This window comes from Xyrauchen texanus, chromosome 6, assembly GCF_025860055.1.
Source record: "Xyrauchen texanus isolate HMW12.3.18 chromosome 6, RBS_HiC_50CHRs, whole genome shotgun sequence".
Lineage (NCBI taxonomy): Eukaryota > Metazoa > Chordata > Actinopteri > Cypriniformes > Catostomidae > Xyrauchen > Xyrauchen texanus.
The window spans coordinates 36,789,277-36,817,176 of NC_068281.1; the positions used below are offsets into that span (position 1 = coordinate 36,789,277).

The 27,900-nt window shown below is 42.4% G+C and overlaps 1 protein-coding gene across 2 annotated transcripts in view; it reads left to right on the forward strand.

Moving 5' to 3' along the window:
• The window catches only part of LOC127644702 (roquin-1-like), a 43,940-nt gene extending 16,822 nt beyond the window's left edge, over positions 1 to 27,118 (forward strand). Inside the window, exons 6-19 of one of the 2 annotated variants that reach the window (XM_052128024.1) lie at positions 1,105 to 1,305; positions 1,475 to 1,607; positions 1,786 to 2,017; positions 8,396 to 8,635; positions 8,922 to 9,121; positions 11,774 to 12,201; positions 12,579 to 12,737; positions 12,834 to 12,956; positions 13,062 to 13,281; positions 21,548 to 21,638; positions 21,781 to 21,871; positions 21,979 to 22,146; positions 22,356 to 22,450; positions 22,553 to 27,118. In XM_052128024.1, coding sequence (XP_051983984.1) covers positions 1,105 to 1,305; positions 1,475 to 1,607; positions 1,786 to 2,017; positions 8,396 to 8,635; positions 8,922 to 9,121; positions 11,774 to 12,201; positions 12,579 to 12,737; positions 12,834 to 12,956; positions 13,062 to 13,281; positions 21,548 to 21,638; positions 21,781 to 21,871; positions 21,979 to 22,146; positions 22,356 to 22,450; positions 22,553 to 22,715 — 2,544 coding nt within the window. In that variant the 3' untranslated portion in view covers positions 22,716 to 27,118. The remainder of the gene's footprint in view (positions 1 to 1,104; positions 1,306 to 1,474; positions 1,608 to 1,785; positions 2,018 to 8,395; positions 8,636 to 8,921; positions 9,122 to 11,773; positions 12,202 to 12,578; positions 12,738 to 12,833; positions 12,957 to 13,061; positions 13,282 to 21,547; positions 21,639 to 21,780; positions 21,872 to 21,978; positions 22,147 to 22,355; positions 22,451 to 22,552) is intronic. The other variant, XM_052128025.1, reaches the window with a different exon arrangement.
• Positions 27,119 to 27,900: the final 782 nt, after the last annotated feature.

A 27,900-nucleotide genomic window follows, 5' to 3' on the forward strand; every position in this document is an offset into this window, starting at 1 on the left:
GTCAGAACCCACTATCCATTAAACAAGTCTTACTGGACTGTAACGCTTCTACACGCTTGAGGAACCTGTATTATTCTTCAAAGTTAAATCTTAAACACCTTTTTTAGTTTTACTCTTGAATAACCAAACTGGCTCTCGCCATATAGCCATAGAAGGAAAAAAGGAAAGAAAGTCTGAGATTAGCCACTGGCTGGTAAATGTTCAGATTTCACTCAGCAATGATTGAGTGGTATAGTGATGAAGTATATAGCAGTGAGATCCTTTCACTGTGTGCTGAGAATTAAAGTTTGGTTTGACTCGTTGTGTCCAAAGACTAGATCCATGCAACTCATTTGTCGTTGAATAGTGTCTCTTTTAAAACCTTTTCTGATCCGTATAGTCAATTTTTTATAAAAAACAACAACAAATAAAATTGTATTCTAATCAGGAATGGCACAAATTGGGTAAAGCCGTTCGAGTCCTCTTGGTAATATGCGCTCATTTACAGATGCTTTTTTTACAGAAATATCAGTTCTCTTCAAGACAATACCGGTTTTTAGCACGTTCAACAAATCAATGTAAGTAGTACAAATTATGCATAAAAATTATGTAGATAAATAAACATGTAAGAAAATATAATATCAATATAATATCAGATTGATCAATCAATAAATCTGATATTATATTGCATAAATTATATTTCAATCAAATACCTGGATTTGTTCATTTTTAATAAGCTAAATTGTGACCAGAGTAATGAAAAACTAATAAAATATAATTGGTAAAATGTATATTTTCCTAATGTACCTAATCAGAAGGTCCCCTGTATAATGAAGAGCATTAGCTGGGAGAAAATGTCTTTCATATGGAAGCAAAATGGACATTATAACCAAAATATACCCATATGAATCGATATTGAATAGATTCGAGAGCTTGTGAATTTGAATCGAATCAGGAAATATGTATACCCACCTCTAGTCAACTTTCACTGCATCTTTTTTTCTATACAATAAAAGTGAGTGGGAACTGTGACTGTCTTTCTGCCTAACATCTCCATTTTTGTTCCACAAAGGAAAGTAAGTCATCCCTCTAACTACTGTAGTTTCTCTTGAATCTCAATTTTAGGTGACTAAACGAGATGAGGATTCATCACTAATGCAGTTGAAAGAGGAGTTCCGCACGTATGAGGCACTTCGGCGGGAACATGACTCTCAGATTGTTCAAATTGCCATGGAGGGAGGACTCCGTATCGCCCCCGATCAGTGGTCTTCTCTACTTTATGGAGACCAGTCCCATAAGTCCCACATGCAGTCCATTATTGACAAGGTCTGACATAGGAAAAGTTCAAAATTATTCAGCCTAAACGTGACCTCTCAGTCATACTAAATTATACCATAGTGTCCCAATACCTCTTTCATTTCCACCCACTTCTCATTTCCTTTATAAAGATTTCTTGCCTAACATCACATTTACTGTTACCTTGCTTGTCTTTTAGCTGCAGACGCCAGCATCGTTTGCTCAGAGTGTGCAGGAGTTGACCATCGCACTGCAGAGGACGGGTGACCCCGCCAACCTCAACCAGCTAAGACCTCACCTCGAGCTGCTCGCTAACATTGATCCCAGTCCAGGTTTGTTACAAGACAGACAGGTGACGTTCTGAATGTCTGTGTATTATGCTGAGGTATTGTGAAGGCTATAAAATCATCATCTGGAGTTGCTCGACAAACTAGTCTTGCAGCTTTGTTCTGATATGTACCCTGATGGTCTGCTCACATTTTGTACACTGATCTCTGTTGTGATTTTCAGATGCTCCTCCACCGACCTGGGAGCAGCTAGAGAAAGGGCTTGTTGCGGTAAAGACGGTGGCACATGGCCTGGTGGACTTCATTCAGAACCACAGCAAGAAAGGTGCTGACACACAGCAGCTGCCCCAGCACAGCAAATATAAGACCTATATGTGCAGAGACATGAAGCAGAAAGGAGGCTGTCCCAGAGGAGCAAGCTGCACCTTTGCCCATTCACAGGAGGAGCTGGAAAAGTGAGTGCCACTGTATCTGTCTTGTCTGGTAGTGTTCTCTCATTATTTACTCACCCTCATGATTAGGGGTGTAACTATGCATCGATCCAATAACCAACGATCCAATGTTATCGATACAACTCGTAAATATTGATATAGACATTGTTTTAAGATGCACATTTATTTTAATACGCCTTTTTTTTCCAGCCATTTCCGTACGCATTTCCGTCAGGTGATGCAGCAACTTTATTACATTAATTTCACTTTATGAGCACTTCATAAAGCATTGAAGAATGTGTCAAATCAAATCAAATCACTTTATTGTCACACTACCATGTACACAAGTGCAACAGTAGGTGAAATTCTTGTGTGCAGGTCTGAGCAACATAGCAGTCATGACAGTGACGAGACATATACCAATTACAGTAAACAACATACTTACACAATATAGAATACACAATATACAATACAATAAGTAAGGAGTATATGAAAAAAAAAAAATATATATATATATATAAGTAGTTGTATTGAGGAGAATATGTTGACAGTCCAGTGTGAGATTACAGCTGAATAAAGTTGATCAATAATAAATTATTGATCATGGGAGATCAATTGTTCAACAGTCTGACTGCTTGGGGGAAGAAGCTGTCATGTAGTCGGCTGGTGCGGGTCCTGATGCTGCGATACCGCCTGCCTGATGGTAGCAGTGAGAACAGACCATGACTCGGGTGGCTGGAGTCTCTGATGATCCTCCGAGCTTTTTTCACACACCGCCTGGTATATATGTCCTGGAGGGAGGGAAGCTCACCTCCGATGATGTTTCTGGCAGTTCGCACCACCCTTTGCAGGTCTTTGCAGTTGTGGGCGGTGCTATTGCCATACCAGGCAGTGATGCAGCCAGTCAGGATGCTCTCTACGGTACTAGTGTAGAACCGTGTGAGGATGTGTTGGTTCATTCCAAACTTCCTCAGCCGTCTCAGGAAGAAGAGGCGCTGGTGAGCCTTCTTCACAACGGCCTCAGTGTGGACAGACCATGTGAGTTCCTCAGTAATGTGGACACCGAGGAACTTGAAACTGCTGACTCTCTCCACCGGTGCTCCGTTAATGGTGATGGGGCTGTGTTCTCCGTCTTTCTTCCTGAAGTCCACCACAAGCTCCTTGGTTTTACTGACACTGAGGGAGAGGTTGTGCTCCTGACACCAGCGTGTCAAGAGTGTGCACCTCCTCTCTGTAGGCTCTTTCATCATTGTCAGTGATCAGACCTACCACCGTCGTGTCGTCAGCAAACTTAATGATGGCATTGGAGCTATGTGTTGCCACACAGTCGTGTGTGTATAGTGAATACAGGAGTGGGCTGAGAACACAGCCCTGTGGGGCTCCAGTGTTGAGGGTCAGTGATGAGGAGGTGTTGCTGCCCATTCTAACCACCTGACGTCTGCCTGACAGGAAATCCAGGATCCAGCTGCACAGCTAGCTGTTTAAACCCAGAGCCCGGAGTTTCTTATCAAGCTTGGTGGGAACTATGGTGTTGAATGCTGAGCTGTAGTCTACAAACAGCATTCTCACATATGTGTCCCTTTTTTCCAGGTGGGAGAGAGCAGTGTGTATTGTAGATGCAATGGCATCATCAGTGGAGCGGTTGTTGCGGTAGGCAAACTGCAATGGGTCCAAAGAGGTGGGCAGAACAGAGCAGATGTAATCTCTGATTAACCTCTCAAAGCATTTGTGTGCAGGGTCTATGAAGCCAAATTGCGCTATGCCACTTTACTTACTCTGCTGCTCTTTTACTTTTTATTCTTACTTTTAATATATACTGTGTGGACATATTTATATTTATATTGCTTATATTTTAATACTTGTTTTTTATATTTAGAGAATGTGTGACACGCGTCTACAACACCAAAACAAATTCCTTGTATGCGTAAAAAACATACTTGGCTATAAAGCTTTTTCTGATTTCTGATTCTGATTTCTGAACAGCACTGATGAGGGAAAGAGAAACCACCTGCTGCACAGCACTAGCATAAGTTATAAGACTTAACATATTTACACAACAACACCCTTACTAATATTTATTCCAGTTAACTCTAACAGAAGTTTTCATTACAACTGAGGAAGTTGTAGCCAAGAAAACATCGGATAGCATGGATAGTTGGAAACAAGTCATGCGTATGTAATGGGGCTTTTCCACTGCATGGTACAGTTTGACTCTACTCTTCTCGCTTTTTGGGGGTTTTCCACTGTGGAGAGTACCTGGTACTTTTTTTAGTACCACCTCAGTCGAGGTTCCAAGCGAGCTGAGCCAATACCAAATGTGACGTCAAAACCCTGCAGATCACTGATTGGTCAGAGAGAAGTCACTACCAGCATCACTGGATTTGCGACACGGGACATCAACCCACTTGTTTTAAAGTTTGCAATAGCAGTATCATCTGTTCACGTGACTTTCAAATTGTAAAAAGAAATAGCTGTGCTCAAAACCACGCCATGGTTGATATCATGGCAGTAGAGGCTGCACGACTATGACAATCATCCTATAATCCCACCCACGTTGAGTTGAACTGTAACGTGCAGTGGAAAAGTGCCATAAGTATGTAGAAGTGGATTAAACTGAAAAATAAGCTGTAATCAAACTATTGATGATCACTTTTGTATAACTTTATTATTTATATACAATGTTTTTTTCATCATCTGAAGTACCTTATTTTTTGTGGATATCCCAGTGTGGATACTAAATTTGCACTTTTCAGAGAGCTCAATAAAATATTAAAATTATATTTTGGTTGCATTTGAGGGCAAAATGTTTTTAATTGATTGTGTAAAATTGGCACATAATATTGGAATATCTGTCACTTACATGGATGCTGCTCACTTGTCACCAATAACTCAAGGCATTTGTAAACTTGTCCGGCAAATATTGTATGCCAGTTTTGCTAGGATGCAGTCCGTCCGCATGATAAAATCATGCTTGATCCCAGAAAAGATCCCAGTATAGGGTTGCAGCTAACGATTATTTTGATAATAGACTAATCTAACGATTATCCGAACGATTATTTGACTTCGGTTGATTATTGCAACAGTTAATCATTAGCTCTTAACCTTAACTATTCAGCATGTGCCTAGACTTAAAAGGTTGTATTAACCCTCTGGGGTCTGAGGGTGTTTTGGGCCTTGGAGAAGTTTTGACATGCCTTGACATTTGTGCTTTTTTCAGTTGCTTAAAAACACATTTATAGCTAAAGTCTGATAACACAGCACAAACTGGGCTACAATAATATGTGATCAACATGTGTGTACATGTTTGTATTTTTGAGAAAATAATGTTTATGCAAAATTTTTAAGTCATTGAAATAAGGCCATATAACACATACTAAACATTTGTCCACAAGCCTTTTGAGAAATGGATCTTGTAGCCTAGAGTTTTTGCAACAAAATGATGTGAAAACCATCCTGATCAATATAAACAATATAGTAATTGAACTTTTGTAAGACACTTTTAGTTAGAAATGTCATATGCGAGCAGGCGTGAACTATCATGAATATTGAGGTAATTCACACCTTAGGAGACAAAAGACCCCCTCCCCTGGGCTTATCAATGAATGTGACAGAAAGAGAATGAATGTGAGGAGACTTAATGAGCAAAATCAAGTTTTAAGTTGAAAGAAGTACATGACTGTACATTTTCTTTACATAAAGACTTAACTTAATTTTAGACCTACACTACCGTTTAAAAGAAGTCTCTTCTGCTCACCAAGACTGCATTTATTTGATTCAAATTACAGTAAAAACAGTGATATTTTGAACTATTTTTACAATTTAAAAGAATAGTTTTCTATTTGAATATATTGTAAAATGCAATTTGTGATCAAAGCTGAATTTTCAGCATCATTACTGCAGTGATTTATTAATATGGGCATATTTAAAGTGCATTTAACTCATTTAACCTGAACACATTTTTGCTAGCACAAGCTTTGTTGATGATAATATAGGCAGCGTATACACTAGATAAAATATATTCTAAACATTCATGTTATTTTTATATCATATTACATATCATATTATTTTATACAGCATACGATTTAAATACCTGCTTTAGCCAAAACAGCATTTAAATGCAACTAAAACTTGCTGATTAGGACATATTTCAATACTCTGAATCCTGGCTGGCAAGTCTGGAAACAGTCCCACTAGTAAAATATGTACATGTTTATATAAATTAGCATGTCAACTAATGAAAACTAAATGACTTACTCGTCTGAAATTGTATCCTCGGCTGGATAAAGTCTCTCTTCAAAATACAAACGTTCATCAGAGTCCTGCTCTTCTTCTGAGGAAAATTGTAAATCTTCGTCACTATCCAGGAGTTTTCTCAATTGTGTATCATGCTGTCTTCCAAACGTGCAGATAAGTGAATTAACTTTATGTTTTTAAGGCACAGTCAGGGGCATTTACCATTTGATTTAATCATCTCAGCACATTAGCGTATGAATAGTGCCCTCTATGAAAAGTTTAATTCAGTAAAATTTCACTGCAAAAACCTATTGTAATCAAGAGTTAAATTTAAATTGTAAATGTATCTGTTATTAGATAATGTAAATGTACGTTGTTTTAAAGGTGAACAGACATTTTTGTTGACAATTTTTTATTGTCGACTGTAAAGGGATTTAGATGGGCAAGGAGGAGGCAAGAACCGGCTTGGCAATATAAATAATATTTTAATGGAAAACTTAAACAAAAGATACAAACACACACATGACAGACATGTCCGTAAACGATCTATCTCTCCCACACCATCTTCCGCAGTCGGCCTTTATCCCTCTCGGAGGCTTGATTAGCCTGATAAGGGACCGGGTGTGTAGAATCACTAACCGGCCCCGCCCTCCGCCCTGCCACATTGACGTTGTCGATAACGTTGACTAATCGTTTCAGCCCTATCCAAATTATTAATAAAATCCAAATTCTCCTTGTTACACCATGTTGCCAGCCAGTTATTTAGTGCAAGAAGTCTACTAAAATAATAATTACCTCATTTGTTGGTCTGCAATGGTCCTGAGATTATAATCTGTGTACCCGTATAATCTGTATAATTTAGTAAAAAAGTAAAAATTCAGATTATCGGAGTTTAACATCATTCACTCCGACATGAACAATCATTGTTCATGTCGGAGTGAATGATGTTAAACTCCGATAATCTGAATTTTTACTTTTTTACTAAAGTAAAAAAGTACTTTAGTACTTTTAAAAGTACTAAAGCAGGGATTTGAGCTGCAGCATCAAGCACTCGAGCACCAGGAAAACAGTGATTGTGCAGCTTTCCATGCTTTGTGGCGACTTTCACATGCCGAATGATGGAATCGCTGATGATTATCTTTGGTTGGACACAGAGGGCAGTCTTAATCCAGCGTGCTGTCTGATCGCTAGAGTAGATTCCCGGTGTAGATGTTGATGGGGCTCCAGGGTCCTCATCAGATCTTGGTGGAATCCCTTGCCCTGATGTGTCAGCAGCTTTTTGTGTAGCCTCCAGCAGAATCTTCTGTTTACGGAGTCGGTCCTGCTTCTCCAATGGTCCCTGTATTTTTTTCCCCAATGCCAACAGTTCAGTCTCGATCGAGCACATCTCGAAATCTGTCAATCCATTTGTTTCCCCTCAACTTAGCCATGTAGTGTTGTATAAAATTATATATTATAAAATATAAAAAATTTAATAAAACACAAACTAAAAAGGATAAAGATCAACTTAGCGTTAAAATAGAATATAAAATAAAATGTAGCAGGGATCAATGTTCAAGCAGTGTGCAGCATGTAACTGTATTGCGTGCCAATAGCAACTGGAAGCAAAAGAACTTTATGAAAGCCAAAAGATGCGCTCCGCATTATTTCAGTCATGTATGTTTTTGTAAGAAGGGTTTATAATTATTTGACTTGTATTTTCTGCAAGAAGTGTTATTTTCGTTTTTTGTTGTTATTTAGCCTATTATTTTCTTTGTTACATTGCTTTGGGAAGATCTTTAAATTCTTGAGGAAAGTTTATCATAATAATACTGCTCAACAATATATCAGACTAAAACGTGGCTGTAAGGTGGTTAAGGGAAAGGAGGAGGCGAGAACCAGCTTAATAATAGAAATTATATTTAATTACATAAAGACACACAAAAACGCATACAGGGCAGCTGACCGTAATTCTCTCTCTCGAACTGTCGTCACCGGCCGCCTTTATCCCTCGTGCGCCCATCAGGTTTATTGGGGACCGGGCATATGTCATTCCAGCCCAGCCCCGCCCCCCTCCACTCTACACTCCTTCCGCCGTTGCGTCCCCCCGCCCACCTTTCCCTGGGGAGGGGCGTGCCTTGCGCCCCGTCTGCCTTTCAAATATAATCTTATTTGGTGTCATCATTGCAGGTACCGTAAAATGAACAAACGTCTTGCAGCACGTGTGCCCTGCCCTGCTGGTTTGCTGCCTGATGAGTTGGTTTCTCTTGAGCCTGGGCGAAAAGCATTAGCTCTTGCCAATGGCATTGACACACCTGGTCCTGGGACCCCTCTCCCCCAGCTCATCCCCAGAGGCACAGATCCCTCTGCATATGACCTCTTACCCAAGATGGACTCTAACCTGAGTGCTCCTGGGTCACCACCTGACTGGTAAGCTTTTGTTTCTGTTTCAGTATTTCAAGTATTGTCAACTTCATTACATGGTAGAATTTGTACATCTTACTTAAAATACTTAATATTTATGAACCTAATAAGGAAAACAGAAATAAATGGATCCAGGAGCTTAATCCCCAAATAAACAACTTAAGCTTTATCAACAATTACAACAAATATCCTGAAAAGCATATCCTTCTAAAGGATACAGCGTTAGAAATGTTAAAAACTTTACCTGATCTTTTCAGACTGACCTTTTATTGCTCTTTTTGTTTCCTTTCAGTTTGGATAAATCTGGCCTGGCCCTGACACCCCACCCTGTGCCTCACCCCAGGGTCGAGCACTTACCCATACACAAGCAGGTGCCAGTCATGTCCAGAGGTGCACCACAGATGTATCCACAACAGCAGCCCGAGCTCTTCTACCCTGAGCCAGGCAGACCACCTCCCTCAGGATCTCAGTATGAAGCTCAGTACTCAGCAGGTAAAGAGAGTTGATCATATGGATGTGTAAAGAAGTCAATGGAAAGGAGGAGGCAAGAACTGGCTTGACGATGTAAATAATATTTTAATGAGAAACTTAAAAGACAAACACACATGACGGACATGTCTGTAAACTATCTCTCTCTCCCGCACAATCCTCCACAGTCGGCCTTTATCCCTCTCGGAGGCTTGATTAGCCTGATAAGGGACCGGGTGTGTATGATCACGACCCGGCCCCGCCATCCGCCCTGCCACAAGATGGTTGTCTGAACACATAATGAATAATTTAAATCCTTGGGACTGACTGTGATGTTGCATTTATCAACATGCTTTTTATCCTTGAACAAAATTAATTTCAACCAATCAGATTTTAGGGTTAGGTTTAAGGTTAGGCCTATGGCAGAGTTTGAGTTTGTTTCATTCTTACCAGCCTATAGCTTCCACAATTTATTTCAGAATCTCATTAAAACAGCCTTGCGTTGCTGTCTTCTGGAGAAGGACACATTTTAATATTTCTTGGATAATGGAAGGATATGTGGCAAATTCCAGTTTAGCTTTTTGCTTTGCCCTTTTGTTTTTTTTGTTGTTTATGGAAAAGCAGCTTTAATGAAAAATAGTTTATTTGACCTTATTGTTTCATTATTATATCACAAACAATTGAAGTTTACATACATACATTTCATATTTGCAAACTATAGTTTTGGCAAGTTGTTTAGGACATCTACTTTTTGCATGGCACAAGTAATTTTTTTAGCATTACAGCGCACAATAAACAGAAATGAGATGACCAGATATTTTCCAATTTGTCTGGCAAACTTATTCCCGGACATGTTGGCCGTCACCAAAATTTCTAAGTGGAAACTCTGGATCAGCTGTTTGTAAAATGTGGGTCATGTAAACCAAAGAAAATTGGCAACTTGGCCCCTGAACTGGCTAAAGTTGAGTACTAATGTTGAGACTAAATATTTGTCTTTTACAATCAATAGAGGAAAGTATGTCTCACAGGGCTCCAGACTAAAAAAATGACTAAGGAGCCATTGGCTCCTAAACTGAAATATTTTTAAGCCATATGGCTGTTTTAGTTGCCACATCACAGAATTGCTCGATAGAAATCCAAAGAAAAGACTGCTGATAACTCATTAATCGGAAGTTTAATATACTGTATAGTTGAGTGCACACATTTCACTCCCCATTTGTCTCATAAGTTTTCACACCCCTTTCAGAATTTATACAAATATAAGAGATAAAAAATATTTTTTTTATTTACTACTGCCCTTCAGAGTCTACATAACAGGTATTTACATACTATATATACTATGTAAATAGTAGTGTGTTGCCTTCTTGAGCATCAGTGAATGTTTGCACCTTGTGTAATAGTTGATGAGTCCCTCAATGGTCCTAAGTATCTAAAGCTGGATCTCACATAAATAAAATATACTGTGTATATTTAAGCAATATCACACGAGTTTAGAATGGCAGGAACACAAGCGGAGTGACACACACACACACACACACAGTGAAGCGTCGGAGTGCTGATGGTGTCAAACCATCGGTGCTCATGGAGCGTCTCTTGTCCAATTAGATTCGAGGACTGAAACTAACTGATGTGTGTGTATATATATATGTATATATGTATATATATATATATATATATATATATATATATATATTAGGGCTGTCGATTTAACACGTTAATTCAGTGCGATTAATTTGACAAAAAATAAGGCGTTAAAAAATTAATGCAATTAATCACACCATAATAAGGAAGAGTCCTGAGAAATGCAAGCTTGTAGTACCAACTGTTTACTCCAGAGGGCAGTAAGTGAAATTTCAGATGTATGAGCATCACACAGTTTATAAAGTGAAGAAAACACTTTAGTAGGAAGAACAACGCGTTCAAAACACTCGCAGGAGCGCAAATGCGAACTAAGGGATCTCAAGATGTGTTTAAAGATTGAGTATTAAACTATATTTAACTTGAAACAGTGACTTAAACATTTTATGTTTATGATGCGACGCACGCGAGATGCTACACAAGCATGTCTGACGCAGGTGTAGATTGACGGGCTCTTAAACAAGCCCTCATAATAAATCTCCAACTGATTGACAAATTCACTTGTGTAATGGATTGCTGTGAACTGTATGACAATGATTGACTTATGATCAATAATATGGTTGTAAACAATACATTGTATTCTAAAGCCGCTTTTTGTATTGTTTTATCAATGATTAACTCTTCTGCTACAAGAATATAATGCATTTTAATTATTAATTATTTAAGTAAGACAGGTTTATTTTACAACCCCAATTCTCAAAAAGTTGGGACAGTATGAAAATGAGTGATTTGTAAATTATATTCACCCTTTGCTATATTGAAAGCTCTACAACTACACATTATATGATGTTTTACCTTGTGAATTTAATTGTTTTTTGAAAATGTACAGTAATTTTAAATCAGATGATTGCAACACACTCCAAAAAAATTTAGCAATTTAAGACTAAAAACAATTTGACGAGTTGAAATAAGGCTATGTGAAACAGGAGATGTTCCTTGTCTCCCACTAGCTCTGTACATTTTCTGCTTTTTTGTGCTTAGCCGATCACATGCCTGCTTAATGCAAGTCATAATTTTCATATTTCTTTTCTCGTACAGGCAACCCCTACCCTTATCAACCTTCACAGTATGTACCTTCCCGCTACATCCGTAACCAACCTCCCCTGGGCGAGTCTGCAGTGCCCCCTTACCCAGAGCCCTACCCAGGTTATGGCCCAGAGCGCCAATATCAGGGCCACCACTCTGGTCCTCCTTTCTCAGCCCACCCCTACGCAACAACCTCCCATTATAGCCGCAGACACGGACACTATCCTGCACCCCCACCTCCGTTTGCCCCTTCCAGAGATGACTTTGTCAGGATGAGCCCGGTTCCTATGGACGTTCCCCCAGCCCCTATGCCTCCACCTCAAACAGGGTCTGCAGGGTCTCTGTACCACCCCCAGGAGATTTTATCCCGAGACAGATACCCACATGATGGGTACTATAATTCTGGACCACACCCCAGCCAATTGAGGTCCCACATAAGAGTGAGTTCTGATTTTATCAAAGTTTCAGCTTGTAAAGAAACGGGTTACCTTCTTCTAGCTAGTAGCTACAGAATGAAATACAAAAAAGTAGCCCTGCACTCAAACGGTACAGACCTGCCCTAAAAAATGGCAAGAGTTGGTAAAAGCTTCCAGTTGTTCTGATAGGCTCACTGCTACACAGCTACTCGGAGTCAGGGGTGAACTCAGTTCACTCATCCTTTGACGTGAGGGTTATCAGTAGATTTTAGAAATGACAAAAGCGGGTGATGACATCTTTGCTATCTATTTTACATGTTGGTCCAGTGGAACATGTTTTGCCACTGGCTGATTTCCAAAGCTCTCCTCTTTATGGTGCTTTGTGCCTTCTGTCCCGAAAGGACCCATACAGCCGCTCTCAGCCTAGTCTGGACGACTTGCACCGCAGGCGTAAGGAGCTGCTGGTCCAGCTGGAAGAGAGAAATGTCATCTCTCCTCCACCTTTCGCTGCCTCCCCCACCCTGTCCACTCACCCGTTCACCAATGACTACCCTCAGGAGGTGAGACATCTCCCTGTAGTCTTGAATGAGCCCCATCCATGGTTTTGTCTTAGTGCTTTATAAATATAATACTCAACCATTTTTAAATGTCTGCAGTATTTGGAGGATGGGTCTAAAGCCTTTGGAAGTCGGGAGCCGGACTATGCTGGGCAGTATTCCCCCTGGTCATGTGACACCATAGGATCATACATTGGCTCCAAGGATGCTAAACAAAAAGATGTCAGTAGTGCTGTGGAGAGGATGGAAAGTAATGTATCTCAGCATTGTTGTTTAATCATAATATTAAAAATACTAAAATCTCTCTCTTTAACTCGGTCACTAAAGAATGCAGAAGCAAAAGTTCTGTGCGAGCCTCCATTGGACACCCAGCGACGCTCAGCAGAAGCCAAAGACGATGACCCCATCATTCCCTTTGGTCCTCTGCCTACAGTGTCTCCCTTTGGAGCTATTTCACGCACCTCTAAAACGGGTTACCAGACCACTGGGCCAGTACAGGCCATGGCCTCCTCACAGGCCTCAGGCTCCAAACACATGACCATGACAGGTGAGATCATCATTATGTAATCATAATAGTTGAAAATCTTCTTGTACATCATAAATCATAGCATGAAGCTAGTTCGGGAATCTTTAAAGGAATATACCAGGTTCATTACAAGTTAAGCTCAATCAAGAGCATTCGTGGCATAATATTGATTACCACAAAACATTTTTTTGACTTGTCTAGCCTTTAAAAAAAAAAAAAAGCACAAATCTTGGTTCCAGTGAGGCACTTACAATAGAAGTGAATGGGGCCATTTTTTGAAGTTAAAATACTAACTTTTTCAAAAGTATAGCCACAAGGCATGAACAATATGCATGTAAACATGATTTTAGTGCAGACTTGCCAACCTGTACACATTTTGCGTAGCAGGTATGCATTTTGACATCAAAATAAGCTGGTACAATTTGTCACTCTAAACTATGCAAAAAGGTGGTTACCAGGTCTTGCAGCAAGAAACAGCTGCATCTAGTCAGCTGAAAAGCAAAAGAAGAAGAGTTCGACCAATCATAGCACTGGGTTCATTCCCCCAAATATCAAGCAGGGATGATTTACAAATGCGTAATGTCAATCATTTCAAGAGACTGCAAATCGACAGCAACATGAAATAGGTTTTATCTGTCTCATTCCCCCACTTCACTCCCTCTGGCTGGTTCCTCAAGTGAGGATGGAGCTTTTAACTTCTTTGCAAAGGTAAACGGGCTGGGGTGGATGTGGAAAGTTGAAATTGTGAACCGAGTTAACGCATTCCTGCCAACCGTGGGAAAATATTTAACGTTAGGTAACATTATGTAATTTGCAAGCTAGCTTGCTTGTTCACCAGGCATTTAAGTTGGCAAAGTAACTAAGTTATATGGTTGGTGTTTGCAGATTGTTAAACGTGACTTTTCATAGTACCGTATTCATAAAAAAGTGCACATCACGCATAAATAACGTTACCTAGAAATTTACCGGGAGGTGTGTGTGTGTGTGTGTGTGTGTGTGTGTGTGTGTGCCTTGCAGTTAAAATAAACATGACATCAGATTAGGAGGAACTGGCAGGGTAAGAGAGAGAAGCAGACCTAAAATGAAGTGAGTCTATGCCCCCCAGAATTCCTCACAAATTATCAGGAACAATGGCTGTGTCTCCGCCCCTCAAAACTACCAAATCATACATTTTACAAATTTAGTAATTACTAGGAGCTTCAGGTAATAATGTAGCTAAACCTCTTGTTTCAAAGACCTACATCCCTAGCTAATTTTGTAATTGAATAGGCTAAATATTTTTCATTAGGCCTATTGTAACCCGTACAAGAAGAGACAGTCACAATGTAAGTCAAAACTGCATTTTATTGCAGGCAGGCAAAAGTACAGCAAGGAAAATCCAGATGAAGAATGGTCAGGGTGAGCGATAGGTCAAAAGCCGGGGAATCAAGATATAAACAAGGGGCAAATCCAATGAGAGAGGTCGAGGAAAGCGTGGGGTCAAAGCCGGGGTAATCAGAAAGAGAACAACGAGTAACACTAAACAGGGGAGCTAGGGGAACACAAGAGCTGGCAAGCTAAGGGGTAAACTAGAGGAGTTCAGAACTAGACGAGACTAGCGGGGGGCAAAGACACGGGAAACTAAATACAATAACCAACGGGTGTGAAACGAATGTGCTGTGATATAAATAGGGGAACTAACGAGCGGTGCAGGTGTAATGAATAAAGGGGTGATAAGACGAGTACAGGTGAAACTAATGATCTAGTGATTGGGACGAGTGCGGGTGAAACTAATACTGGTGATAGGAGAGCGGGCATGCGAGCCCGAAGAGGGAGACCTGCTAACGAGCATGAGAGCTCGTAGGAGCAAAACGAGCGTGGAAGCTCGAGGGAGCAAAACGAGCGTGCGAGCTCGAGGGGGCGGAACGAGCGTGGAAGCTCGAGGGGGCGGAGCGAGGGAGCGGGGTTCGTGACAGTACTCCCCCCTCTAAAACGGACGGCTCCTGACGGCCGCGCTCGGTTGCGAGGAGCGCGACCTCTGGCAAGTGGTGCTGGACGATCCCAACAAACAAAAAACCCCTGAACAGACAACCCACAAAACACACAAACAAAATTGAGGGCAGTCCAAGGGGCACAGAGGGAAATGAGACAGTCCATGGGGTCAATGGGCAGTTTCAAGGCAAGGTCAGGGGGGACATAGCGGACAGGCGGGTGGTCGGGAGATCTAGGGGGCAGCCATAGGGCAGAGACTGGGTCAGGGGGTCTGGAAGGCGACTGGAGGACAGGGACTGGGTCCGGGGGCCTGGAGGGTGACCACCGGACAGGGACGGAACTAGGGGACCTGGGAGGTGGCCACGGGACAGGAATAGGGTTAGGAGGCCAGGGAAAAGGCCACAGGGCAGGAAGAGGGTCAGGAGGCCACCGGACAGGGCCAGGAGGCCAGGGAAGAGGCCACAGGACAAGGAGGGTGTCAGGAAGTCCGGGCTGAGCCGTGAAAGGCGGTGCCATCAGAGGCGGCACTGTAGGCGGCTCTAGAGGTGGGGTTCTGGAAGGCTCTGGAGGTGGAGCCGAAGAAGGCTTTAGGGGGGAAGGCCTGGAAGGCTCAGGAGGTGGAGCCAATGACGGTGGCGCCGTGGGCGGCTCTAGAGGCGGAGGCCTGGAAGGCTCTGGAGGTGGAGCCGAAGGAGGCTCCAAGGGCGACGGTCCGGAAGGCTCAGGAGGTGGAGCCAATGACGGTGGCGCCGTGGGGGGCTCCAGCGAGGTAGGCCTGGAAGGCTCCGGAGGTGGAGACGAAGGAGGCCTTAGGGGCGAAGGCCTGGAAGGCTCTGTAGGTGGAGCCAAGGGAGGCCTTAGGGGGGTAGGTCTGGAAGGCTCTGGAGGTGGAGCCAAGGGAGGTGGCGTCGTGGGAGGTTTCCGAGGCGACGGCCTGGCAGGCTCTGTAGTCTCGGGGGGTAGAGCCGTAGGAGGCCCGAGAGGCGGAGCCGTAGGAGGCTTGAGGGGCGGAGACCTAGAAAGCTCTGGAGTCTCTGGGAGCAGAGCCGTGGGAGGCTCGGGAGGTGGAGCCGTAGGAGGCTCTGGAAGGGGAGCCGTAGGAGGCCCGAGAGGCGGAGCCGTAGGAGGCTCGAGAGGCGGAGCCATAGAAAGCTCTGGAGTCTGGGAGCAGAGCCGCGAGAGGCTCGGGAGGTGGAGCCATGGGAGGCTCTGAGGGGGAGCCGTAGGAGGCTCGGGAGGCGGAGCCGTAGGAGGCTCGAGAGGGGGAGGAGTCTTGAAAGACTCGAGGGACGGAGCCCTGAGAGGCTCGAGAGGAGGAGGAGCCCTGAGAGGCTTGAGAGGAGGAGGAGCTCTGAGAGACTCGAGAGACGAAGCCCTGAGAGGCTTGAGGGGTGGAGCCATGAAAGACTCGAGGGACGGAGCCCTGAGAGGCTCGAGGGGAGGAGGAGCCCTGAAAGACTCGAGAGAGGAATCCCTGAGAGGTTTGAGAGGGGGAGGAGCCCTGAGAGACTCGAGAGGCGAAGCCGTGAGAGGCTTGAGGGGTGGAGCCATGAAAGACTCGAGGGACGGAGCCCTGAGAGGCTCGAGGGGAGGAGGAGCCCTGAAAGACTTGAGAGGGGAAGCCCTGAGAGGCTTGAGAGGGGGAGGAGCCCTGAGAGACTCGAGAGGCGAAGCCGTGAGAGGCTTGAGGGGTGGAGCCCTGAAAGACTCGAGAGGAGAAGCCCTGAGAGGCTTGGAAGGAGGGGGAGCCCGGGGGGCTCGAGGGGTAGAGCTCTGGGAGGCTCGAGAAACGGAGCCCTGGGAGGCTCGAGAGGAGGAGTCCTATTGAGGCTCGAGAGGAGCCCTGGGAGGCTTGGGAGGAGGAGGAGCCCTGAAAGACTCGAAAGGAGGAGCCCTGGGAGGTTTGAGAGGCGGAGCCCGGGGGGGCCCGAGGGGCAGAGCCCCGGGAGACTCGAGAGGAGGAGCCCCGGGAGGCTCGAGAGGAGGAGCCCCGGGAGGCTCGAGAGGAGGAGCCCTGGGAGGCTTGGGAGGAGGAGTCTTTGGCAGCTCGTGAGGCGGAGGCCGCGAGGGCTCTGAGGGGTGAGCAGAGGCTGGCAGAGCCGTGGAAGACTCTGAGGGCGGAGCAGAGGCTGGCAGAGTCGTGGAAGACTCTGAGGGCGGAGCAGAGCCCGGCAGAGCCGTGGAAGACTCTGAGGGCGGAGCAGAGCTCGGCAGAGCCCTGGAAGACTCTGAGGGAAGGTCTGCGGTCTTGAGCACAAGACGAGACTGGGGAGAAGGGGCCCTCTTCCTTCTCTTACGTCTTCGGCCAACAGGGGACATGGCCATGGGGACGGTCAAGGCTACAGGCACTGGCTCTGGGGCGGTCGAGGCTACAGGCCCTGGCTCGCTGACCGTGGCAGACATTGGCGCTGGCTCGTTGGTCATGGCAGACATGGGCGCTGGCTCGTTGGCCATGGCGGGCATGGGCGCTGGCTCGTTGGCCTTGGCGGGCATGGGCGCTGGCTCGTTGGCCGTGGCGGGCATGGGCGTTGGCTCGCTGGCCGTGCCGAGCTTCGGGACTGGGGCCTTGACAGGCTTCGGGACTGGGGCCGTGACAGGCTTCGGGACTAGGGCCGTGTAAGGCTTCGGGACTGGGGCCGTGTCAGGCTTCGGGACTGGGGCCGTGTCAGGCTTCGGGACTGGGGCCGTGTCAGGCTTCGAGACGGGGGCCGTGGTAGGCTTCGAGACGGGGGCCGTGGTAGGCTTCGAGACTGGGGCCGTGGTGTGGAACGCTGGTTCAGTTTCTGCCTCCCCCACAGTAAACGAGGAACCAGCGTACAGTAGGGCGAGGTCAATAAACTGAGCCAGGTTGAGAGAGCAGCGACCACCAGGCATGAATGATGAGGCTGGCTCATTCAGTCCATATTAAAAAATGTCTTTCAGAGCCACCTCATCAAAATTCACCTGGTTAGCCAGGGCACAAAAATCCACAACATAAGCCTCCATGGGTTGGCTCCCCTGGCGCAAAACCAAGAGTCGGGCCGCTGGCTCCATAATGTCAAGGACGGGGTTATGAGTTACACAACCGCTGCCTTGCACGAAAAACTCTTGGTAAGCGCCCGAAGAGCCGTCAAACCTCTCAGGGGGTTGAAGGCTCACGGTGCTCAGAAATGCATTGGAAGCATAAACGGGTTCAGGGGCAGACACAGGTGAAACAGGGTGAAATAAATCAGAAATAGTGCATACCTGCTGCCCCTGGGCCGTGAGCGCGTGGTCATCTCTCCAAACTGTAGCTCCTCGCGCCGAATGTGACGTGCATCTCCGCTCTAGTGAGCTGCGCGAATCCTCCGCGTGACGCATTGTGACTGTCTACGGTGAGGTTGGTTATTCTATAACCCGTACAAGAAGAGACAGTTACAATGTAAGTCAAAACTGTGTTTTATTGCAGGCAGGCAAAAGTACAGCAAGGAAAATCCAGATGAAGAATGGTCAGGGTGAGCGATAGGTCAAAAGCCGGGGAATCAAGATATAAACAAGGGGCAAATCCAATGAGAGAGGTCGAGGAAAGCGTGGGGTCAAAGCCGGGGTAATCAGAAAGAGAACAACGAGTAACACTAAACAGGGGAGCTAGGGGAACACAAGAGCTGGCAAGCTAAGGGGTAAACTAGAGGAGTTCAGAACTAGACGAGACTAGCGGGGGGCAAAGACATGGGAAACTAAATACAATAACCAACGGGTGTGAAACAAATGTGCTGTGATGTAAATAGGGGAACTAACGAGCGGTGCAGGTGTAATGAATAAAGGGGTGATAAGACGAGTACAGGTGAAACTAATGATCTAGTGATTGGGACGAGTGCGGATGAAACTAATACTGGTGATAGGAGAGCGGGCATGCGAGCCCGAGGAGGGAGACCTGCTAACGAGCATGAGAGCTCGTAGGAGCAAAACGAGCGTGGAAGCTCGAGGGAACAAAACGAGCGTGCGAGCTCGAGGGAGCAAAACGAGCGTGCGAGCTCGAGGGGGCGGAACGAGCGTGCGAGCTCGAGGGGGCAGAACGAGCGTGGAAGCTCGAGGGGGCGGAGCGAGGGAGCGGGGTTCGTGACACCTATATGTGTGCCTATATAAGCGGATTCAATTATTTAATTATTAAATAAAAGGGAAATCCTGAACCTAATATTGGGTTTTATTCATAATTGACAGTGTTGTACATCACAATATTAGTTTCTGTAAATACTTGAAAATGAAAACATATGTTACAATATACACTCACCTAAAGGATTATTAGGAACACCTGTTCAATTTCTCATTAATGCAATTATCTAATCAACCAATCACATGGCAGTTGCTTCAATGCATTTAGGGGTGTGGTCCTGGTCAAGACAATCTCCTGAACTCCAAACTGAATGTCAGAATGGGAAAGAAAGGTGATTTAAGCAATTTTGAGCGTGGCATGGTTGTTGGTGCCAGACGGGCCGGTCTGAGTATTTCACAACTGCTCAGTTACTGGGATTTTCACGCACAACCATTTCTAGGGTTTACAAAGAATGGTGTGAAAAGGGAAAAACATCCAGTATGCGGCAGTCCTGTGGGCGAAAATGCCTTGTTGGTGCTAGAGGTCAGAGGAGAATGGGCCGACTGATTCAAGCTGATAGAAGAGCAACTTTGCCTGAAATAACCACTCGTTACAACCTAGGTATGCAGCAAAGCATTTGTGAAGCCACAACACGCACAACCTTGAGGCGGATGGGCTACAACAGCAGAAGACCCCACCGGGTACCACTCATCTCCACTACAAATAGGAAAAAGAGGCTACAATTTGCAAGAGCTCACCAAAATTGGACAGTTGAAGACTGGAAAAATGTTGCCTGGTCTGATAAGTCTCGATTTCTGTTGAGACATTCAGATGGTAGAGTCAGAATTTGGCGTAAACAGAATGAGAACATGGATCCATCATGCCTTGTTACCACTGTGCAGGCTGGTGGTGGTGGTGTAATGGTGTGGGGGATGTTTTCTTGGCACACTTTAGGCCCCTTAGTGCCAATTGGGCATCGTTTAAATGCCACGGCCTACCTGAGCATTGTTTCTGACCATGTCCATCCCTTTATGGCCACCATGTACCCATCCTCTGATGGCTACTTCCAGCAGGATAATGCACCATGTCACAAAGCTCGAATCATTTCAAATTGGTTTCTTGAACATGACAATGAGTTCACTGTACTAAAATGGCCCCCACAGTCACCAGAGCTCAACCCAATAGAGCATCTTTGGGATGTGGTGGAACGGGAGCTTCGGGCCCTGGATGTGCATCCCACAAATCTCCATCAACTGCAAGATGCTATCCTATCAATATGGGCCAACATTTCTAAAGAATGCTTTCAGCACCTTGTTGAATCAATGCCACGTAGAATTAAGGCAGTTCTGAAGGCGAAAGGGGGTCAAACACAGTATTAGTATGGTGTTCCTAATAATCCTTTAGGTGAGTGTACAAAATAAATTATTTCCATTTTTATTAAATAACTGAATGCAATTCACTTATGGTTATCAGTTTGTATAAGCACTCATATCATACAATGAAATATTGGTCGTGAAAATGGAATAGCCGTGTGCGTGAGTTTATACACATTTATAATCCAGCAGTAAAACTAGTGCGATCAATGCGAGGCGAAAGTTTTCTTTGCGTTGTATGTGAACGCACCATTAGATTTTCATTATTTGTGTGGTTTCTCTCTCTTCTGTTAAGACAACCAGTGGTTGTCTTGTGGTCGTAATAAGCACCCTTGTCATTAAAGAAAAGCTAAATCAATTTTCACATAATTTTTTATTTCATTTATTTATTTTACCATAAATAAAATTATACATTATATTTACTTGTATTAGTGATGGGCATTAATACTTGGAAGTGGCAGCAGTGATTTATCATGAAAACAATTGTGACTTGGATTTGTTTTATATTTTTATTTATTTTTAAATTTATAAATTAAACATTTTAATAATGTCATATGGTTTTCAGAGTTAACTAGTGGTCTGACTGATTAGATTCGGGGCCGCAACAGTGCTGAACGGTCTTGCTTTCAAAAACGTGTAGACCTTGCAACTTGTGGAATGGAATGGAACAGAGTGCATGTGTTCACTTCATGTGTTCTTAACTCAGATTGGATGATGCAACTGCCAAATACATTAATCTAACATAGTCCAGCAAATACGTATAGTGCAGACGGCACTTTCTCCATCGCCCTCCCTGTCCTACTGCGAATATCTATTGAGCATTTTATAATGACCAAATTGCATTGTCAGGGAAATGTAGGTTTCTTTTTAGTAAACTCTGTTTTCCTCACAGCAGACTACTCATATGGTAACCACAGTGGTTGGGGTGGAGCATCGTACCCTCAACACCAGAGCATGAACTCTCAGGGACACTTCAGCGAGCGGTATGTAGCCTTACACCTATTACCCCTGATACCATAGCTAAATCAGGAGACATGATTTAGTTAAATCTTACATTTAACAAGAAACGCAATGGAATTACATGTATCTGCTTCTGTCTCATTGCTGTTTCTTTTTTTTGGACAGTGTGCCCGTGTCTGGCCCTGATCGTGAGCAGCTCAAGATTGAACTACAGCAAGTTAACCAGCAGATCAACCAGCAGACCCGTGGCATGGAGGTGTGTGTAAAAAGTCATTCATCATGCCTAGTTTACACCCCTGACTGTTTCCTTCTCTGTAATTTATTATTTATCTCAAATGATCTTTTTTTTTTTCACACACACAGGCTGCCAGTAACTCCATGCTCCTGCAGAGGGAGGCGTGTGCGTTGGCATCTCAGCCTGCGCCGGCTGTGAAGTGGTCTTCAGGTGGCGCTGTGTCCAGTGAGCAGCTCAGCATGGAGCTTCATCACGTAGAGCGAGAGATTGGAAAAAGAACCCGTGAAATTGCCATGGTGAGGCTCTGTTAGTGACAGAAGAAACTCTTCAGTCAGAAACATACTCTACGCAAGTATGAGAATGCTTTGCAGTAACAAACCTCAGTGCTCAAGGGAGCGATAAAGTTATCTTCAAATATCAATGCCAAATGTCATGTTATTATTCAGGTAGCTAGATATAAATATGTTGAAACTTGAGCTCGCTGTATCAATTTCCATGATTGTAGGAGAACCAGGTGGCCCATGAATACAAGCTGAAGGCCACAGAGAACGGGCAGCCTGACCATAAAGCCCAGCTGGAGGAACTCTCTTTAGCTTTAAGGTAAGTGAGGAAATAAAGCTAACACACATAACTCCTTGCTCATCGGGCTAATGTATCCACAGATACACTCACAGTCTCTCTCTCTCCTCTTCTCTCCATCAGTGAGGTGTCTAATGGATCCAGTGGCATGAAGCCAGCCAGTAATCTGGGTGGATCTATGCTGTCTCTGAGCAATAAGACATCTTCTCTCACCCTCTGCTCGGTAGAGCAAGCGGCGAGTAGCTCAGACCTTCAAAAGAATGGTGTTGTGCATTCTTGCTCATAAGAGTGTATTTACACACATACACAAACAACCTCACCACCTCCAAAAGTCAATTTCTTTCTTGGTGGGCTTAAAAACGTCTCTTGACTCATTCAGGATCATTAGAATGACGTCAACATGCGTTTTGTAATATTCAGACGGAGCTATGATGCTGAGGGACGCATTCTCACAAACGCACACACATTTGCATGCTGCTACATGCATGCACAAACACAAACTTCTCTGTTGTATTATTTAGAGAAATGAGCAGTATCTGCCGTGATATACATTTTCTTTCTTTTTGTTCTGTGAATGAGCTTTTAGTTTTAAATGACTTCTCATCCCCTGGAAACCAGGGCATCTGAGCAATGCTGACTTTTTGTTGTGTTTCCCTTAAAGCGACAAAGAACAGTAAGCCCAAAGCTAGCATGGAAAAGATGATGCAAATTTGATAATTGGTGGAGTCAAAACAAGAATCAAGCAAACTGAGTTTTTAGCATTAGGGCTAGTCGGGGCCTCTCTTGAAACGTTTAACTCCTTGGATCTTTGCAGCCTTGAATATGATCTGACTCACCTGGTTTCAAGTAGCATGGAGAACCTTTTGTGAATCCATTTTTATGGACCGTTAACACGGGTCTCCCCACATGAAACACAACTGTGGCAGTGTATCGCTGTAAGGCAGGCAGACTGAACTCTGGATAACACAAGGGAAAAGATATTTAATCGGTTGTCAGGTTTAGTTTAATTTATGGTTTGGCTATACAACTGTTAAGGAATTTATAAATGTACAATAACACGTTTAACGCATTCCGTTTTATAGAATGCAAACAAATGTCTTTAAAATTGAGCACTTTTTTCAATGTTTTTCCATGAGTGTATACTTTTTTGTAGAGGAGGTGCAACAGTTCAAGTCCTTTGTGTTCTTCAGAGCTTTGTGGTTTGGAATGATTTTCTTTTTCCTCATACTGCCACAGTTGTTTTGTAAGATTTCAGCCTATTAGGAAATAATTTCATCAGTTTCCCCTAACTTCTGTGAAGTTGCTTATTTGGCTCTCCTGGTTGAGTTTGCATATTCGGGTCTTGCCGCAAAATCGCTGCATGGAAATATAGGGTGCGTAGTTTCAACCAAACCGGGTCCCATAGAGTTACAGTTTAGACACTCTGGAGAAAATTCCTGAAATTTGCATGAATAAAAGTCCTGATGGGTTTCCAGCCAGGTGTTCATATTAGATTAGCTATTTGATGTCTTTAAAATTACTTAGATCTGTAATTGTCCTCTTGATAAATTCGTTCAGAATCAGTTCTCCAGAGACAATTACGAATTTCTTCAGAAACATGAGAAGCAAATTTCAGTGTAAATAGCTTGTAAACACAATTCTTGCACAAACAATTGCAATGAATTGAATGCAACAGTGTACGTAGGGAATGGTTTTACAAACGATTTACACAATTTGTTTTGCATGTGTTTTGTGAATGAGACCCATTGAGTTTAAACCTCAATCACCCTGCTTTGACTGAAATGTGTGTTTTTACACAATCTATTCAATGACTGTTTAAAAACGAGGCCCCATAAAACAAAGAGAACAAGATTATTTGAAGTCCGATGTCTTACTATAGTGATGACATTCTTCACGTGTGACATTTTGTTCTAGTCTCTTGAGACCGACTATTATATACAGCTCCAATTTTGGGTGCAACCTCTTAACGTGTAATCGTTGTCATTTTTGTGCTATAGACATGATGGTTATAGTTGATTTATCCTATTATTATGACGATGACTTGTCATTTGTTATTTGATGTTCTTGCTCGTGAAAGAGCACACAGCCTTTTCAAGCAATCGTCAAGATTGAAGTCAAGCTGTACTGACACGAAGAGGTGACGTCGACCCTCCTGATGAGGTGTAAACTTACTGTGATGTTAATCACATTCGCTTAGCAAATTCTCCAGAATGTCAACTTTCTTATTGCTAAATTGTTACCTCCTCCTACTCCTTGAAGAGGAAATACAATTCTCTATGAATTTTTGTAGCATTCCATGCTGTTGAAGATGAAAAATCCCATGACCTTGTTAATGCGGTGTAGTGTAGCCAACGATTTCTCTGCTGAGCCTCTTGTTTCCCCTCTGGTGAATCTAGCCTCTGACTAGAGCTTCATTATCTTCCATCTGCCCTTAAAAGTTTTAGGCTTTGAAGTATCCTCAAATTAGACAATTGGGTCACACTTCACCCCAAAATAAAAAAAGACATTTAAAATTTTATTTGATATAAGGTAAATTAAGCAGATTTTTAAGGCCATTCAGTTATTTATACATTTTTTATGACATTTTTTGGTATTGTGGCATTGTAATATTTTAGGGAATTTTACTTTTGAATATAAACAAAAGGCCCATTATTCTCAGTGGGGATTCTCATTAGATACATTGTATTGCAGTACATTTTTACTGTAATTCAGTTCAGTATGATAGTAAAAATCACTGTAACACAATTATTTTTAATTAAATTAGCATAAATTAACAGCAGTGCAACAATTTCTACAATAACAGATAAATACTTTGCTTAATGGTCCTAAAAATAAAATTAAAGTCTAATTTTCTATTGAAGGTAATTGTAGCCGATTTTAAGGACCATTAATATGTCCATTAAGATTATATTTATGACATTTGTGTTTTTTAATGTAATATGTTGTCATTGTTTTTATTACAAAAAAAAAAATCGCATTTTCAATGGTGATTTTCATTAGATTCATGTAATTTTACTGTAATATGATACTTTATTCCAGCAAAAAATTACAAATACAATTTATTACATCAGCAAAAATGAAAGGCAGTACAACAAACACCAACATTATGTAAACATGCTTTTTTTCACATTACTGTAATGAGAATTCAATTTTTATTATTAGTCATAAAAATAATGGCTCAATTCATAAATTGTTAATGTTGCTTAAATAGGCGTAATTTTCTTGAGGCAAAATTGAAATGAGTTATTTCTTATTTGGGGTGAATTTTGACCTGGGTGAATATGAGTGGTGAATACACTTTGGATATCTGTCTTTTACATGCCACCTCACCTATCCAATCTGCATTTCTTCAACTATTTACTTGTGAATTAGCCAAATTAATCAAATATTTTTAATTAAACTGAGGACCATTGCACCAGGAGGATATAATACGCTCACTGAAAGCCCTTTATTTATAAACAAAGAGAAGGAAATGATCGCTTACTGCTTAAACTTTCATAGGACATGTTTAGAAAGTGGCTACTCGATAAGTGACATCGATAAAGGCATATGAACCAGATTACTACCCACAGTACATGGCAAGGCTTGTTATGCCGAGGAAAGGAATTGTTTTTAGAATTGTCCTCCAGCTAAATTTACAGGAGCTTTGCTAACATGCTCCAGTCACCATCTTTGGTTTTGTACTAGCGTGGTGAGCATTTGATTTCGCAAAGCCAATTGCTAATATGACAATTAAACAGCACCTGACACATTAGCCAACGCTTGGCGGGTGTACTGATACTTTTTCGTTTGGCTTTTGTAGAGTGCCCAAAGCTGTACTACAGTAAGCATTCTCGAGTGGTGCATTGCAGGATGCTTTTTATTTGAATCTTTGGATTGTATGGGAATGTGCTATCTTGTATTTAATATTTGGCACTTGCTTGGGTGCTATAGAATAATTTTTCCCCTCTAAATATCAGTGATCTCACTGAGCGAATTACTTCTGCGTGGATATTTTTAGTTTGTTTTATGATCATGTCAACCATCTTAATGGGAAAACACTCAGTAAGGCTCATTTACAGTTTCGTGCATGAGGTTTTTCCCTCAACAGAGAAATTGCAGGATAAAGTGATTGTCTTTGAGAATAGGTCTGTTCCTAATAGATGATATTCATTTCTCTGCCTTGATTGTGTCTGTTTTGAACAGACCTGTTGAATTCATTTAAAAGGAAAGCAAATGAACTCATTTTGAAGCTTATAACACTGTTATGACTGTCTTTTTTTGTTTTATTCCTACCTTTTTGGGAAATGTAATGGCTTTTTTATGATTACTTTCAAGTTGTCTTGTATAATCTCTTAAATTAAGGTACAGGCTCAATTTCAACAAGGAAAGGTTTTATATATATAAATATATATTATACTCCATTAAGGAATGTTTAGAACCATCTTACTCCAATGTGGATGTAGCCATTATTACGCCATTTTATGACTTTGTAAAAGAATTCACTGTGTGAAAATTGGTTTGCATTTTTGTATAATACAATCTGCTTTTTTTGTTTGTTTGTTTGAAAGGGAGGTGAAACTGGATGTTAGTGGACAAGATTTTTAAAAATAATAATTTAACATAAACCTGTGATATTGAGAAGAAAATGTTACTTGTGTACAACAATGAATCTAAATGAGAGGGATGGAATAAACAATATTGGGAACACTGCTATACAAATGTGTCTCTCTGTTGTTTTCTATTCGTAGGATTCCGTTCGTTGCCAGCACTGATATCAAAAAGATAACAAATGCGGAATTTTATTTTTCACAAATAGGGTGAAACTAGGGCCGTCAATCAATAAAAATTCATCAAATTAATTTCATGATATGGCAAGTAATGTATCGCAATTGAACGCATATATACATTTTTGCTGAGAAAGCCCCTCAAATAACAATAATTCAATAATCACAATAATATAATGATCAAATAATTATAAGAAATTATGTATTGTAAAAATAATCATTCATGTAAAATGGATTACATTGAGGCAGATGAGTAAAGCATTGATAAGACAAAAAGTTGCTTTAGAAGACAATATATTTATATCCATATAATTGAACATAATCCTATCATTGGCCTACAGTCCACAGCAATCCATTGTGCAATTAAATTAGTCAATCTGTCAGAGATATATTTATTATAAGGGCTTTTCTAAGGATGTGTCAATGTAAGCGTGCATCAGACAAACTCTTTTGGGGCATCTCCATAAACCCAGTTTTTAGGTCGCTATGTCAAGTTAAACATGGTTTGAAATGTCTTGAGATCTGTGTATTCAGAATTGTGCTTCTTCAGACTGTGTTTGAACGCAAGAATGCATCCTCATCTTGTGACGTCACAAGGGTCAAACACACCTGAGTGTGGTTTCTTCTACAGTTGTGCATTGCCCATAAATCTGGTGTTTCGCTCATTGCCCCCTGCTGAAAATGGGCAGTACTTCAAGCTTGAAT